The following is a 16,253-nucleotide window of genomic DNA, read 5'->3' as shown; positions in this document are numbered from 1 at the left end:
TGACATCAAGGCAGCAGTTGACCAAGTGTGGCATCAAAGAACCCTAGCAAAACTGAAGTCAATGGGAATTGGGGGAAAACGGTCCATTGGTTGGAGTCATATCGAGCACAAAGGAAAATGGTTGTGATTGTTGGGGGTCAATCATCTCAGTCCCAGGACATCACTGCAGGAGCTCCTCAATGCAATGTCCTAGGTCCAGCCATTTTCAGCTGCATCATCAATGACCTTCCCCCATCATAAGTTCAGAAGTGGGGATGTTCACTGATGATTGCACATTGTTCAGCACCATTCGCGACTCCTCAGATAATGAAGCAGTCCAAGTCCAAATGCAACAAGACCTGGACAACATCCAGGTTTGAGCTGAGAATTGTCAAGTAACATTCACACCACACAAGAGTCAGGCAATGACCATCTCCAACAAGAGAGAATCTAACCATCTTCCTTGCCATTCAATGGTATTACCACTGCTGAATCCCCCACTACCAATACCTTTGGGGTTACCATTGACCAGCCATAAAATACTGTGGCTACAAAAGCAGGGTGAGAGACTAGGAACCCTGCAGTGCATAACTCACCTCCTGACTCCCCAAAGCCTGTCCACCATCTACAAGGCACAAGTCAGGAATGTGATGGAATATTCTTCACTTGCTTGGACAAGTGCAGTTCCAACAACACTCAAGAGGCTTGACACCATCCAGGGCAAAGCAGCCCACTTGATTGGCAATCCATCCACTACATTAAACTTTCACTCCCTCCACCACCGACACACAGTGGCAGCAACGTGTACAATCTACAAGATGCACTGCAGCAACTCACCAAGGCTCCTTCAAAGCACCTTCCAGGCCCACAACCTCTACCACCTAGAAGGATAAGAGCAGCAGGTACATGGAACACAACCACCTGGAAATTCCCCTCTAAGTCGCACACCATCCTGACTTGGAAATATATAATCGTTCCTTCACTGTTATTGGGTCAAAATCCTGGAACTCCCTTCCTAACAGCACTGTGAGTGTACCTACACCACATGGATTGCAGCAGTTCAAGAAGGCAGCTCACCATCACCTTCTCAAGGGCAATTAGGGATGAACAGTAAACGTTGAACAAATAATTTTTAAAAATTAAATTCCACCAACTACTGTTGTGAGACTTGAGCCCACATCCCCATAGTCTGGGCCTCTGGGTTATTTTGTGCAATTACAGCACCACTACACCACTGTCTCCCCATAATTATGAATGACAATATGAACTGTATATTTGCATTAATTCCACAGGATGAAATGATCATTTTCTTTAAAATATTCTACTTAATACTTACTGCACAGGTTTGATTGTGAGAATGTGTTGCCTTCTTTGTTCATGAGGTAGAAATATTTTGCTCAGCCTTATTTTTCAGTTTTGATGACTTTTCTGTTGAGTATTGCTAAAAAAGAGACATGTTTACGAAGATTTTGTTGAACTCATCAGGACAGATTCGCAAAAATCCCAAATTTCAAAGGGAACAACAATTTATACTGCATGAGAAAAGGGTGCTGATTGGTTGGCAAATGGACTCTGAGTGGTAGAGGCGTTGCATGAAGGATGCACCACAGATCAGTCAACTGCCAAGCTTTTGTTTAAATTCAAATCTGGCAGGTCAACTCCAGTTGGCCAAGGCATTGCCATAGGGGATGAACCAGGGAATAGCTGTCCCCAAAGCTTTTGTTTTGTTGAAAAAGGTGCAATTTGTGGATATGTTCTTCCTGTTTGCAAAGTACAGGGCCTTATGTGTAGATATATATAGCTTTCAGCACACGTAAGCCACACTGCAAGCCCGACTGATAATCTTAAATTGGTTGTTAGTGTAATTCTCAGCACAATCAGGATTGTTCGGCAAGTGCTGTCCATTCGTGGAATCAAATCTAATACTGGGTATGATGTTCTGAGTTTTGCAAGAATGGGCTAGTTGAGTATGGTCAGTACTTTGTCTGTTGCAAACTGATAAAGGGATGTGTTGTTTGATACAATCTAACAGTTGTTGGGATGTATGGACTACAGACCTGACACCACTGAAATTTGTATACCACATTACTCAATTGTATGGTAGGTAGAATGTCTTTTTGGATTGATGGCAGCATCCTGTTAGTAGAGAATGTCACTCATGTTGCTACTACATAGTTGTGATGTGGAGTGTTGTTTAGCATAACTAATTTTAATTTTGGAACCCTTTCTGAATATTTATACTTCGATATAAATCCTGACTTTATAAAATCATTAGCTTTGTTTTCTATTTTCTAGCTTACAATTTGACACTCATCAACATAATCCAACTATCAATTTTGCACCCAATTTGAGAAATTAATTACCAATGTGCTGAAGTAATATACATTGAAACATGGAGCAGTTGTACTTAACATCACATAATCTTTCAACATCTCACAATCCGAAAAGAATCCTCTAACTTTAGCATATATCAAAATAAGAGTTACTTTGAACTTTTTTTCATTGAACTAATACATCTATTTATAATTTTAGCTAAGTTCTAAATAACAATAAATAGAAAAGATTAATTGGCCAGTCCTCTCTTTAATGTCATGGGACCTTACTGTGCACAAAGCGACTATTGCATTTGTCTACCCAACAACAATAGCAACATTTCAGAAATAATTATTTAGCTATTAGTGCTTTGGAGCTTCCTTAAGATGCAAAAGACACTACAATGCAAATTCATTTTTTTTTGTTTTTAAAAAAGTAAATGACTGAGAAACTATCTGTAGTCTCTCCAAAATCCATGCATTTGAGTCTATCTATAACAAGAGTACATTTTAAACTACATTAAATAACAAGAATTCTCACATACTTTTCTTAGTCATTCTTAGTTGGAATTATATCCCATATAATTAGTCGACATAAGGTGATCAGATACACTGTTCTACAATAAATCCTTGAATATTACAGCACCTAAAATGACACGAGCAACTCCACTGTCCCTTGCTGGACCCCTACCATTCCACTTGAACTCTGTACCATTATACTAAGCTTCATATCCCCCAGACAGCTCTACTTACATTAAATACAACTATAAATACATTGAAATTGATCTTTTGTCTCTGTTTAAAGCTCGAGTACTTACTGGAACAATCCCATCAATGTGCAGGCAGTCAGCGATAACCAGCACAGTATCATGTAAGTCAAAGCTAACTTCCTAAAAGGCAATTATGATGCCTTCATTTTAAGATATTCTTCTCTCCTTGGATTATTTGAAGGAAAAGACACAGTATAAGGATGCTGTTAGAATTTAAACTTGTTCCAGATGCTTCTTCGCATGCCAAGACAAGCCTGCATCCACAGTCAAACTCTCGCTTGCTATGAACTGAAACATCACTCTACTAGCAAAGTAATCTGGTACGGCAGGCCACAGAGTGAACAAAGAGCTCTTTTACCATTGAGGTTCACACTGTACAGGTTACCACTGTATGTTTTTGATCTCTCCACCTGACGGACAAATAACATTGTGACAGATTGTACATCTTAAGACTACAATTATAAATCAAGTTTCTTAAAAGTAAAACTGAACATGAGCAAGGGCAAACCCAACATACATTGCTGGTTTACAGACTTCACTTATTTACCATCACAGTTTCAAAATGATAAATTCTCTTTTGTATATGTAGTAAAGAGGATAAGGCTGAGATCTCTATGCCAGCTGCTTTTCAAGCTGAGCCTCGCAGTAACAATACCTGACACTGTTGGTGAAAATAAACAATAAAATGTTTCTTCCAGGAAACAATTATTTTTAAGTGCTACCAAGTTGTGAGTTTTCTGTTACAAAAGTAGAAATAACTTTCCATAGAATTCCATGTTGCTAGCACTGGACAGTTTGGTCTTGGTTGCAATATGTGCTGAGTTAGCTGAGATTATGCAAGGCTGCAGTGGCAGTATGGCAATTTGTCTAAACATGCCAGGTCTAAGGATGCCAAAAGAACTCACGCAGAGCCCCTGATCGTGATCCAGTGACCTCTACTGGCAAGTGTACATTTGTGGCCAACAGTTAATGACAGGATTAAACTTCCTGTGATGGCTTTCATGACAGAAAAGCATGATGTCACTCACTCTCTGTGCCCACACATGCATAATAGGCAATTTCTGCAAGAGTTACCAGTGCCAAGTAATCATACCTAACAGGAATTAGAACACTTATGGGAAGCAGTGTATAAGGGTAAGAAGTTTGAAAAACAAAAATAATTGTTTTTTGGATGGCTTCAGGAACTTTGACAGGCGGAATGGCAGACATTCACCGTTTGTTTATCTTTTGCATACCAAACTATCTTGTGAAGATCAAGAAAAGACAAATTTAAATGCAGTTTACAATGTTTGGTGGCTATTTAAAAAAAAACAGATTTCGACTTCCAAATCCAAATCGATGATTTCACTTTTAAAGTGCAAGATTTATTTTCTAGACCTACTGATGAATGCTTCAATTTTGACATTGTCATACATGGCCAGATAAATTGAATAATTTAATGTCATCAAGTTAATCTATGAAAATATATTGCAAACATGAGGGAATTCCCAATTTGTATTGAGAAATGAAATTTTTTTATATATCTGCTGCAATATCTTAGTTCAATTATACTTAGAACTATTTTCACCTGGTATTTTAATGGGTCTAAAGCATCCCATTCCAACTTTATATCTTCTACAGCATCTTCAAGGTGACTATTGGAGCTCCTAAACATAACCTTGTTTCAAATGCCAGCTGCTGTTTTGGTGCCCTTGCAGCAGCCATTTCTTCTGGTTCTTTGTCTAAACTACCTCTCAAATATTTCTGCGTCCTCTGTTCCATTTCTCTTCTGTTCTGCTGGCTCAGTTTGTAACACTCCAGAAGAAAAAGATTATCTTGTTACACCTTTGTTTCTCTTGTTTGGATTTTGATGATCTTGACAAAAACCCTCCCTCCATTGGCCCTCCCTCATTGGTTCACTCTGTTGCACCACCACAAACAGAACAGTCAATATTTGACAAATGCTTAATGCAAGACCTTGAGCTATGAACCAGCTGCATAGGTAAAGTCTTATCTTGCATCAAAAACATATTTACTGTTAGAAAGAATAAACTGTGTCCATCAGCTGGGTCAGGTATGTTAATCCAAGTTCACTGTTCTATTATTACCTAAGCACGTATTTTAGGTCACAGACTTTTTTTCAGCTATTATTTGAGCAACCAAGTCATATTCTGTTGCTAACAATATGAAGAGGTGTTTTCAACCAATCATCATCACAGAGGTGGGGCAAGATTTTGATTCACTTAAAACCCATCCACTTCGTACAGAGTTAAAATAGCACCATAGTCTCTCACCGGAAAGTGTAAGCATTCTCTACTGTGTAAAATCAACTGATGCAAGTCTCTGCTAGAAGTGGCAAGCTGCATACATTCAAATAAATTGGGAATACTTCATTCTGCATCCCCATTCTGCACTGAGATTTGGAATTTACTCGCTACATCGGAAAGTCAACTCTGTGGTGCCATTATTCATACATTATAGTTTTTCAAAAAATATATTTCCCATTGTTACACTGCAGTGGGCAGCTAGTGAGCAGAACTCACATATGCTTTCGAGTACATGATGGTGCTCAGTTTTTTTTCAAATTCACACAATGAGCAGGAAATGAAAACATCACTTGTACTGCAATGAAATAGACTCAATACACAGCATTAATTCATTCATCACTTTTCATCCCATAACTTACTCCTTCCTTACATGACCTGTTTCCTTTGATTTGTTTTCATTTAATTTTAAATATAACCAAAAAAAATAACTTGGCGAACTGTTAGCTTGCAACGAATACCAGGAGAATTTCCAAAAGCATGCATAATTTCCTTTATAAACCAATTGTGATTTGCATAACTAAATAGCTGACATGGTAATCTGTTCTTTTCAATCATAAAAACATTGAAGGGTTGTATTCTACACAAACATTTCTGAAAATCAGCTTTAATATACATCCATATCTTCCCCCTTGGCACATACTGAAGATAATGAAAATACTGATGAAACATAATTCACATATTTCAAAACCTTTTCAAGAATGGCCTGTAAAATGTGGAAACATTACAGCATTTTAATTATTATTTTTTATTCATTCATGTGATGTGGGTGTAATTGGCTAGGCCAGCATTTGACTCTCCTTGTGTTGTATGTTTACATGCATTTCATACATTTTTATGACCAACAAAAAAGCAAGTCTAATTTAAAACAAAAAAATATTCTGGAAATAACCAGGAGGTCAGGCAGCATCTGTGCAAAGAAAAAGAGAGTTAACCTGTCAGGTCGATGACCTTCATCAGAACTTTCACCTCCCTGAAATATTAACTGTGTTTTACTCTCCACAAATGCTGCCTGACCTGCTGAGTATTTCCAGCATTTTCAGTTTTAATTTTCAGATTTCCAGCATCCAGAGCAGTTTGCTTTTGTAAGCCTAATTTGAATATTGGTCTCTACATTGTTTTGGTAATCACGATTGAAAGAATGGAACTCTACACTGTACTGTATGGTTACAATATACGCTCCTCATTTTTCAAGTTAGAGTTTGAAGCAAATGGATCTAGAGCTATTTAGTTTTACATGACCATCATCAGGAATTTGGGAAAAGTTGCATAAACAGCAGAGGATACAGCTTGCCAATGGGGCAGAAAATGATTCCACCAGAAGAAATAAATGTTTTTGACTCAGAACTAGCAATTAGTATGACAAGAATAGAATGTGATAACTTGTCAAAGTCTTCCATGCTTAATTTAACTCAGCTCAGAGGCTAGGAATCCTGCAGCGAGTAACTCATTTCCCAACAACCCAAAGCCTGTCCACCATCACAAGGCACAAATCAGGAATGTGATGGAATACTCTCCACTTGCATGGATGAGTGCAGCTCCAACAACACTCAAGAAACTCAACACAACTAGGCTAAAGCACCCGCTCGATTAGCATAACACCCACCACCTAAGGACAAGGGCAGCAGAGCATGGGAATGCCACTACCTGCAAGTTCCCCTCCAAGCTGCACACAATCCTGTCTTAGAAATATATTGCCATTTTTCATTGACTCAGAGTCAAAATCCTCGAACTCCTTCCCAGCAGCACTGTGGGTGTACCTACATCACATGGACTGCAGCAGTTCAAGAAGGCAGCCCACCAGCAACTTTCTCAAGTACAATTAGGGGTGGGCAACAAATGCTAGTCTAGCCAGTGATGTCTACATCCTGTGAAAGAGTAAAAAGAAAATGCACTAATTCCAAACACAATGTCAACCTGCCAAAGAAAAATCGAGGTGACTCCAAGCCTAGTTAGCAACAAAATTTCCTTCAAATGTGGTGCAAGGTAAACACCCTCTACATAAAAAAAATCATAGGACTATATTTTAAGCTCTTTTTCTAAAATGTCTTTAAAATAAAACAACTTCCTTTCTTTAATACATTTTATGACCAACAAAAGTACATGTACATGATTTCAAAGATCATAATTCATGCAATGTAATTTCACTAGTGAGAACAGTGAAGCAGCCAATCACAAAGAACTTGTCATAATGAACCTCAGTATCTCAAACAGCTAACAGGCCACTTAACTTGGGGGGATGGGGGGGGGCTGCAGAGAAGAAAGAAAAACATTCAGCAATACAGTAGTTGAGTACCCACTATTCTTGGCAAGTACATAGAGTGCTTTTAATGACAAGTGTCTGCAGATCCTTGTGGACTGTGTAATAGCGAAAGGGAATAAATTTTGCTTCACAAGGAGACAGGTGAACAAGCATATTTTGCCTGGTTCTTCCAGTAGTTTCTGCCACTGGCCATAATTATCTTGGGGACTTTTAAGGGGAAACTGGTTGTGCAATGGGCTGGACAATGGGCTAGGATTTGAATTCAAACTCAACTTAGACCAATTAATGAAAATATAATGTGGAACAAGTTTCAATCACAATGCAGTTCCTCAGCATAAAACTGTCCTTAATAGGCAATGTCACTCAGACAGGTCTTACAATGGCAGGTATGAGAAATATCGCACTGCTACAATTGAGGGTACTTTTCTAACGTTGTACTGCAACATGTTGTTAGGGCAATGATGAGGGTGCTTTATTTTGCGTCCCACTGTGCTACCCTGCCTTGCGTGCGTGGTGCTGCTGCCTGAAATAGGAAGAGTTCCATTCCCCAGCAACAAGAAGACCTTACATTTGTGTAGTGTTTCTTAACAGAGTGCAATGTCTTAAGGTGATTCACAGGTGTGATTATTAAACAAATTTTAACACCCAACCACAAAAGGGGATATTAGGCAGATGATGAGAAGCTTGGTTAAAAAGGTAGGCTTTGCGGAGCACCTAAAAGGAGGACAGAGTACCAGGGAAGCGAAGAGGATTCAGAAGGGAGTTCCAGAAGCAGCTGAAGGCATGGCTGCTAATGGTGGAATGATTAAAATCGGTGGTGCACAGGAGGCCAGATTTAGAGCAGTGCAGATACCTCAAATGTTTGTGAGGCTTGAGGAGATTACAGCGATATGGAGGAGCGAGGCCATGGAAGGATCTGAAAACAAGGATGAGAATTTTGAAAATTGAGACATTGCTCAACCGAGAGCCAATGTAGGTCAATGGGCATAAGGATGAGGGGTGGTGAACAGGGGGGCTTGGAACAAGTTTATATATGGGCAGCAGGGTTAGGAACGAGCTTACACCTATGGAGGGTGGAAGATGGGGGACCGGCTGGAGTGCATTAGAATAGTCAAGTATGGAACTCACAAAGGCATAGATGAAGATTTTGAGCAGCAGATGAGCTTGAGGCAGAAGTGCAGTCAGGCAATGTTATGAAGATTGTGGTAAGCGGTCTTAGTGATGAAGCAGACATATAGTTGGAAGTATAAGTATGACACCAAAGTTGCAAATGGTCCGGTTCAGCCTCAAACAATTGCCGGGGACAGGGATGGAGTCACAGGCTAGGGAATGGCATTTGTGGTGGGGACCGAAGACAATGGCTTCAGCCTTCCAATATTTAGTTATGGAGGAAATTTCTGCTCATCCAGTACTAGATGTTGTACAATGTTCAGCGCCATTCGCAACTCCTCAGATACTGAAGTAGTCCATGTCCAAATGCAGCAAGACCTGCACAATATCCAGGCTTGGGCTGACAAGCGGCAAATAACATTTGTACCACACAAGTGCCAGGCAATAGCCATCCCCAACAAGAGAAAATCTAACCATCACTCCTTGACGTTTAATGGCATTACTATTGCTGAATCCCCCACTAAAATCATCCTGGCAGTTACATTGACCAGAAACTGAACTGGACTAGCCATATAAATACTGTGTCTACAAAAGCAGGTCAGAGGAATCATGCAGTGAGTAACTCACCTCCAGACTCCCCAAAGCCTGTCCACCATCTACAAGGCACAAGTCAGGAGTGTGATGGAACAATCCCCACTTGCCTGGATGAGTGGAGTCCCAACAACACCCTAGAAGCTTGTCACCATCCAGGACAAAGCAGTCGGCTTGATTGGCACCACATCCACAAACATTCACTCCCTCCACCATCGACACACACAGCGGCATCAGTGTGTACCATCTACAAGATGCACTGCGGGGACTCACCAAGTTTCCTTAGACAGAACCTTCCAAACCCACAACCGCTACCGTCTATAAGGACAAGAGCAGCAAATGCATAGGAACACTACCTGGAAGTTCCCCTCCAAGCCAGACACCATCCTGACTTGGAAATATATTGCTGTTACTTCTCTGTCGCTGGGTCAAAATGCTGGAACTCCCTCCCTAACAGCACTGTGGTGTACTACACCACAAGGACTGCAGCGGTTGAAGAAGGCAGCTCACCACCATCTTCTCAAGGGCAACTTGGGATGGATAATAAACACTGGCCTAGCTAGTGATGCCCACATCCCATGAATGAATGAGATAAAACAAGCAATGTAACAAATTATAGAAAGTTGAGACACCAAGAGAGGTGGTAGTGAGGTAGTGCTGGATGTTGTTAACATACGTAAAGAATCTAACTGCACTACTATCTCTCAAATTCATAAGCACAAAAATGAGAGAAAATAGGGAGACATATGTATAATTGGGCCATTAAGTTAACTGCTTAGTTTCATGGACTGTAAATGTCCTATTTGCCACCTTCTACATTAAGAGATACTACAACAGTCAGCCCACTGATTGACTTTAGTTCAACAACTATTTTTCATGTTTATTTCTTTCAACTCCTGTGTAATTCTAACCAAGTTTCTCATGATTGACCTTGATAAGTGAAATATATTTTTATTTTTGTTAATTTTTGTAAGACCATTTAGGAGGAGGGCACCATTCAGCATAGGAATAAAAAGTCTGAATAGTACATTACTTCACGATGCATGCACACCTATCTTTCCACAGGAACTGACACACAAAGTATAAGGTGGTCCATAAAAGTTAGCAATGCTTCATAATATTTTTAATAAAATTAATCCTTTGAATGTTAATTCAAAATGGATCATTACTGCAAAACACATAGGGACTAGTATTGCTGTTATATATAATCTTGCATCTTGTTATGACCATGCAGTTGGTACAGCTGAGTTGTTTAAAAATCCCAGAGGAAAACTTTAGACAACTGTTAATTTTAACTTTTATGTTTGAGATGCAACTTTAAATTCAGGAATCAGACCACCAGTTCTCTAGAGGTTTTTATATTAATCTAAATGAAACATTTTATTAATTTATACAAGTTAAATATATACATATGGCTACAAATTACTACGATCATAACTTTTAATAAATTCCCAAACTAATCTCTATTAAGGCAACAGCAACACATAGACTCAGCCAGACGCCAGGCAAAGCATTTTCACTTACAAATTCAAAATGAGGTTCTTTTCACTTTGGTTCCTTTGGAGACAGTTGGAGGTTTACAACAGTTTTTGATCTCATGGTGCCTCTGCTCTCACACAAAAAACTGTTATCTTGTTATACGCAGCACAGCCCATTGAACGTAAATTCTCATTGTATCACTAGCCACTTTGAACTCCACCTCACTAACAATAAAACCCCTTTCATAGTATCAATTTTAATAGTAATATAAACATATTGCTTGATCTCTGCTAGCTAGACTTCTTGAATGCTCTATTCAAAAAAAATGCAAATGCACTCTATTTCTCTTGCATATAAAACTTGTACACATCAAAGCACCTAGACTAGCTGGCGTTAATTTAATTAAGACACACCCACAGACTAAACCTCTATTTTAAAAGAAAATTGTTTTCCAATAATATTATATACATTAATAGCCTCATGACACATCTCCAAACAAAACAAAAAACATTGCACCCCTTTTTTGGGAGATTTTTTTTTTCCTCAGTACTTTTGCAATAAACTGACAATAGAGATTTTTTTTAGTTTTACAATATACTGGCTGCCGAGAATCCAGAAGTCAAGTTTTTTACTCCAATTATAATTGGTTGGAGAGCAACTGACCAAACATGTTTTATATGTAACATTATCTATAAAAAGAGAGAGAAAGGAGAGAAAGCAAGTGCACAAGTAGGATAACAATAACATTGGAGCTCATAAAGAAGCGCTGGATAGTTTGATAAAGGGGACTTATCAATGCAGCATGTAAAAGGAGACATAATCAGGACAAGTGCTAGCCATGGACCCAAGAAGGTAACCAGAAACGACTAACAAAGCAGTGACTCTACCAGTGACTGTAACGTACTCACACAACTGTAATAAATCATTGCTGACATAATTACATATCACAGCCTTTAATTAAGTGAAATGTTTACAACTGCATCACTTACAGATATACTACACAAAACACTCTCACTGAATAGAGCAGTAAATGCTATAGCGTGAGTTAGAAGATATATATATTGGTCAAATAGTTCAGCTGACCATGAACAATAAAAGTAGTGTATGATTAAGCAGATTTACTGAGAATTACAGCTCTAAAAGATCATTTGTGATGAACTTTAATGTTTATATAGTATATATACTATTTTCTATACTTTAAACAACGTATACTATTTAAAACAATCACATTTTCTTTATTTTTAACATATGAGTATGCTGCTTAGGGCTTTAAGAGATTGCAGTGTAACAAGTCATCTCAGTAGTTTCCACAGTTTCTTCATGCTTTTGGGAAGTTAATTATTTAGAAATGGAAATATTTTTTTCAAAAAAAATTATTAAAGTCTACAACCAGATTATGCAATATGATCACCTTTACAAATAATGCTGATGTAAGGGAGGCACGTGGTGATAGTGTTCAACCTTAAGGCACTCATAATGGGTAAAAGGGCCCTGTGCAAGAGTGATATTTATTTCTTCAGCCGTAGGGAAAAATAAAGACAGTGTAAATAACATACTCCCATTAAAATACCAAAGACAACATTACAGAAAGCCTGTTAACAGTTAGTTAAAAGAAATATTTTGGGTTTCCCTTGGTCATTCTCATTGTTTCATCTGTGTCCCTTAAAGTACAAGACGCAGAAGCTAGCATTCTTTTTATTCTTCAATAATGCAGGAATTTGTTCCAAAATATGACACTGTTAAAGAGTATAAAATGAGGAATGATATTTTAATGCAATGATGGAGCTCCCATATATGGCTTCATGGAACGCAGGAATGCAAGTGATCCCCACATAATGGGTTCCTGATCACTGTGCTACTTGGATAAGCACTAAGTTAAAACTACTTACTTCCATGTAGCTAGAGAAAAAAAATCAAAGTGCTAGTAACCGTGGATCATAAACAAATTTCCAAATAACTACTGAGTAACATAAGCAGGCACACAGTATTCAGCCATTATCCATCCTCTCTGTTTTTTTTTTGGGGGGGGTGGGGAGACAGGAAAACAAATGAGATGTTATTAATGATATCAAACACTAAAATTAAAAAATTGCAAAACATTTGTGTATTTGAATGTAGTAAAGGTATTTGTTAAATAAATTCACAGTATGCAGAAAGGCCTTCAATACTTTGACACTATAGTATTGCAATGTTTAGTTCATTTTTATTTGTAAATATTAACAACTATTAATACCGCGTTCTACAGGTTAGTGCATATAGCATCACCATTCGATTTCAGACAGGGCAAACATTTCTTCTTGGCTTTCATTATAACCCGAGGTATCTATTGTGCTAAGCTGTTCATCAAGATGGAATCCTTACTTCTGCTCCTTTGGAGTGTCATAGAGTTATATGACAACAAATTGTATTTTAAGGTAATAAAATGTGCCACCCTGTTTCATAGAAGCGCTATGAGACAAACTGGCATCCAGTCAGGTTAAAGGGATATTGGAACAGGTGACTAACAGCTTGTTCATAGAGGTCAGATTTATGGGGTACCTTAAAAGAGGATAGCGAGGTAGAGAGGAAAAGGTTCAGGAGGGGAATTCCAGAGCCAGTTGATTATTTGACTAATTAAAGCAACAGGGGTTGCCATGAAAGTTACTTTCACCTTAAAAGAAACTGTCACAAGAAGTTGTCAGCGAGCATTTACTCCAAAGTTAACGGCCGTTTGATTAGGAGGCAAATCTAGCAAATAGAGTAGAAGAGCCATGTATGGGCGTGAGGGCCACAGAGGAAACAAGAGGCAGGAAACATGTAGCATCACAATAATTAAGTAAGAGATAATGACGTTCCTACCAAAGACAAACATTTGGAAGTTCAGGGCAGGAGAGGCGCGGAATTCAAAGAAAGGAATCAGGCAAGAGATAATGAAAGCAGCAAAGAAAGAATAAGAAACAGAAAACATAAAAGGCTACATTAATATTACCGCTCTGTGTCAATCGAAAACAGTTTAATTATAATATAATGCATAATTTTTGTGCGCTAAAAGTCATGTGGCCTAAGAGCCTTGTCAGGAGGCCATCTCACACCAGTAAAGGTTAACTCCAGTCCAGTTTGAAATTATATTTTAAGAGTGGTTGGATCACGTGGCTATTTCAAAAACTTATTTTTGATGTTATTGGAAAGTTCAATGGGGACTGCTCTTCAGCTCTGTCTGAGCACCCTTATGCAGAGTCCCTTCTTCACCGCTGGCATGAGTGTTGCCGAACCATTCTCACTTCGGACTGTCAATTGTGCATTACACTCCACAAATCCCCTTGTTTCAGCCAAATAAATGTAAACAGCAGTCAGGAAAGCTGTAAATATTATCATAAATATTATAGGATAATTTTAGCTTTTAAAATTTCCAGCTAGTGAAGTCACAGTGTAACTGTTCTTCGTGGATTGACAGCACTGTGTGTATATATCGAAATAAAAACATGAAAATCTCTGGGAAAGGGTTATCAATCGGAAAACGTGACCAAGATATGGGAGCACTAATCGCGCAATACATTTCTTACCAGAGAGATTGCGTTAATGTAGTTTTAAGTAACCCCCGATTTACAACGACAACTTATAGAAAGGTTTGGCCACTTTCTATTCACACATGAGATACTTGCTGACAGCCATAGGTAGTGATGTTATAAATCTATTACACATTGGATAGACTGAGCACTAAGGATTAGTAATGACTGGTTTGGCGAATGCAGTTTTACAGTTCTCGATTGTATGATTTAAACGGCATCCACGTTGGTGCGATGCCCAGGCAGAAGCAAAATTCGAGTACTTACAGAGTTACGGTTTGGTTAGGCAGCAGGCTGGATTGCAAAGTTTCTAACAACTCTCCATGACTGCACGACACTTTTATTCGGATCATCTGTCTGCTGGGTCCCTTGGAGCGCTCACTGGTACAGCTGCAACTATCTATGATCAAGTCAGGGCAGTTTCTGTTCCCGGCTACGATTCCAAACAATCCCGCGACTAAATGCACCAAATGCAAGAGTTTCATCGTGAACCAAGCCTTGCGGCTGATCTCTCTATCCCTAGTCTAACGTTTTGTGGGCTGCTCATTTCACAAGTATTCCGAGACTGGCAGGTCAGTGACCAGTTGCAGCCTGTCGCCCTGACAGTCCACACACTTCCCAAAGTGACGAATCTCATCTAATGAGTTTTCTCTGCCAGCATTTTGTTTCTTGCCAACTGTTGATTCAGAATTGCTGGTAATTGTCCCGGGAAATGCAACTCGGCTCACATTGTTGGCGCTGACCTTGTTTGTTGTGTGTCCCTCGATTGCGGGGAGAATGTCACACGGTTCACTCACAGCCTCGGAACACAACTGACAGAAGTGCATTTGCCTCCAAGTCTATGCCCGGCTCTTTGCAGCTGGCGGGCCGCTGGCCAGCCGCAGCCTATCCCATAAATGGGGTTTCTTTCCGCCACACATCTCGCTATTTCTCCAATCACTGCAGGCGGGCTGATCTTGGACACGTCGCTCGGTTTACTCCTGACGGCGACGAAGGAGCCTCGACCCTGCCTGCGCGCATGGTCACCGTTCCCCCGGGTGAAGCTCGCCTTGTGGGTAACAGCCCCGAGTCCTCCCAGCAACAGGTCCAGGGAGCTCGGCCGTGCAGCGGATCCAGATGTGCTCAGCTCTCCCTCCCCATGGAGAGGAGCTGGCAGTGGGAGAGCAGTTGGCCGTCAGTCCGCTCCACTGGCCCAGCCTCTATAGTCAGTCAGTCTTAAAGTTACAGGGCACCTTTCTGCCGGCTCCTTTGTCGGGGGTTTGGTGGGGGTGGGCGCAGAAGAAGGAGACAAGTTGGCTGGAGTTTGCAATGGTTCATTGACATGACCACGTTCCCTTCGGCATTGTTTAGATTTGACTTCAGTAATGTTCACCCAGCACAGTTCATCAACTAGAGCAGAAAGCGCCAAGCGTACAAAAGGAAACTTTGTTGTGTGTATGTGTGTGTATGGGTGGGGGGGAGAGAGAGAGAGAGATGCCGGTGATTCACGTGACTGGATGAGAAAGAACACAACGCAAATCCCTGACCTGTGCCTCTATTTGCACCGTTACTTTATCAGCAACCTGTCTGCCGCAATTCGCTCGGAGCGGCACTCGTTTACTCCTGTTTAAAAATAAATATAGCCCCTGGTGTTTAAGTGGGCTTGAAACTCTCTCTGTGGCTATAGTATTCCCACAACATTGATAGTCTGTCTTTATATCTGATTCCAGGTAGGTGTGATTCTTTATTTAAACTGTGCGATACAGCAAAGATTCGAACCTGAACCGCGCTAATACCATTGACAACTCTCATTATCTTTAACAGCCTTTTACATTCTCAGATTGTTTTGTCACTGAAGATATATTCCAGTCATTAAAAACAAGCTATTTAAGCACATTGCCCAAAAACACACTGAACTTCAA

General features: G+C 39.7%; 1 protein-coding gene across 1 annotated transcript in view; it reads right to left on the bottom strand.

Annotated features, from left to right (window-relative positions):
* Positions 1 to 15,652, bottom strand: part of LOC121289836 (adhesion G protein-coupled receptor A3) — a 553,143-nt gene extending 537,491 nt beyond the window's left edge. The window contains exon 1 of the mRNA XM_041209725.1: positions 14,620 to 15,652. Coding sequence (XP_041065659.1) covers positions 14,620 to 14,837 — 218 coding nt within the window. The 5' untranslated portion in view covers positions 14,838 to 15,652. The remainder of the gene's footprint in view (positions 1 to 14,619) is intronic.
* Positions 15,653 to 16,253: the final 601 nt, after the last annotated feature.

The sequence above is a fragment of the Carcharodon carcharias genome, chromosome 17, assembly GCF_017639515.1.
Source record: "Carcharodon carcharias isolate sCarCar2 chromosome 17, sCarCar2.pri, whole genome shotgun sequence".
Lineage (NCBI taxonomy): Eukaryota > Metazoa > Chordata > Chondrichthyes > Lamniformes > Lamnidae > Carcharodon > Carcharodon carcharias.
This window is presented reverse-complemented; position numbering and strand designations above follow the sequence as displayed.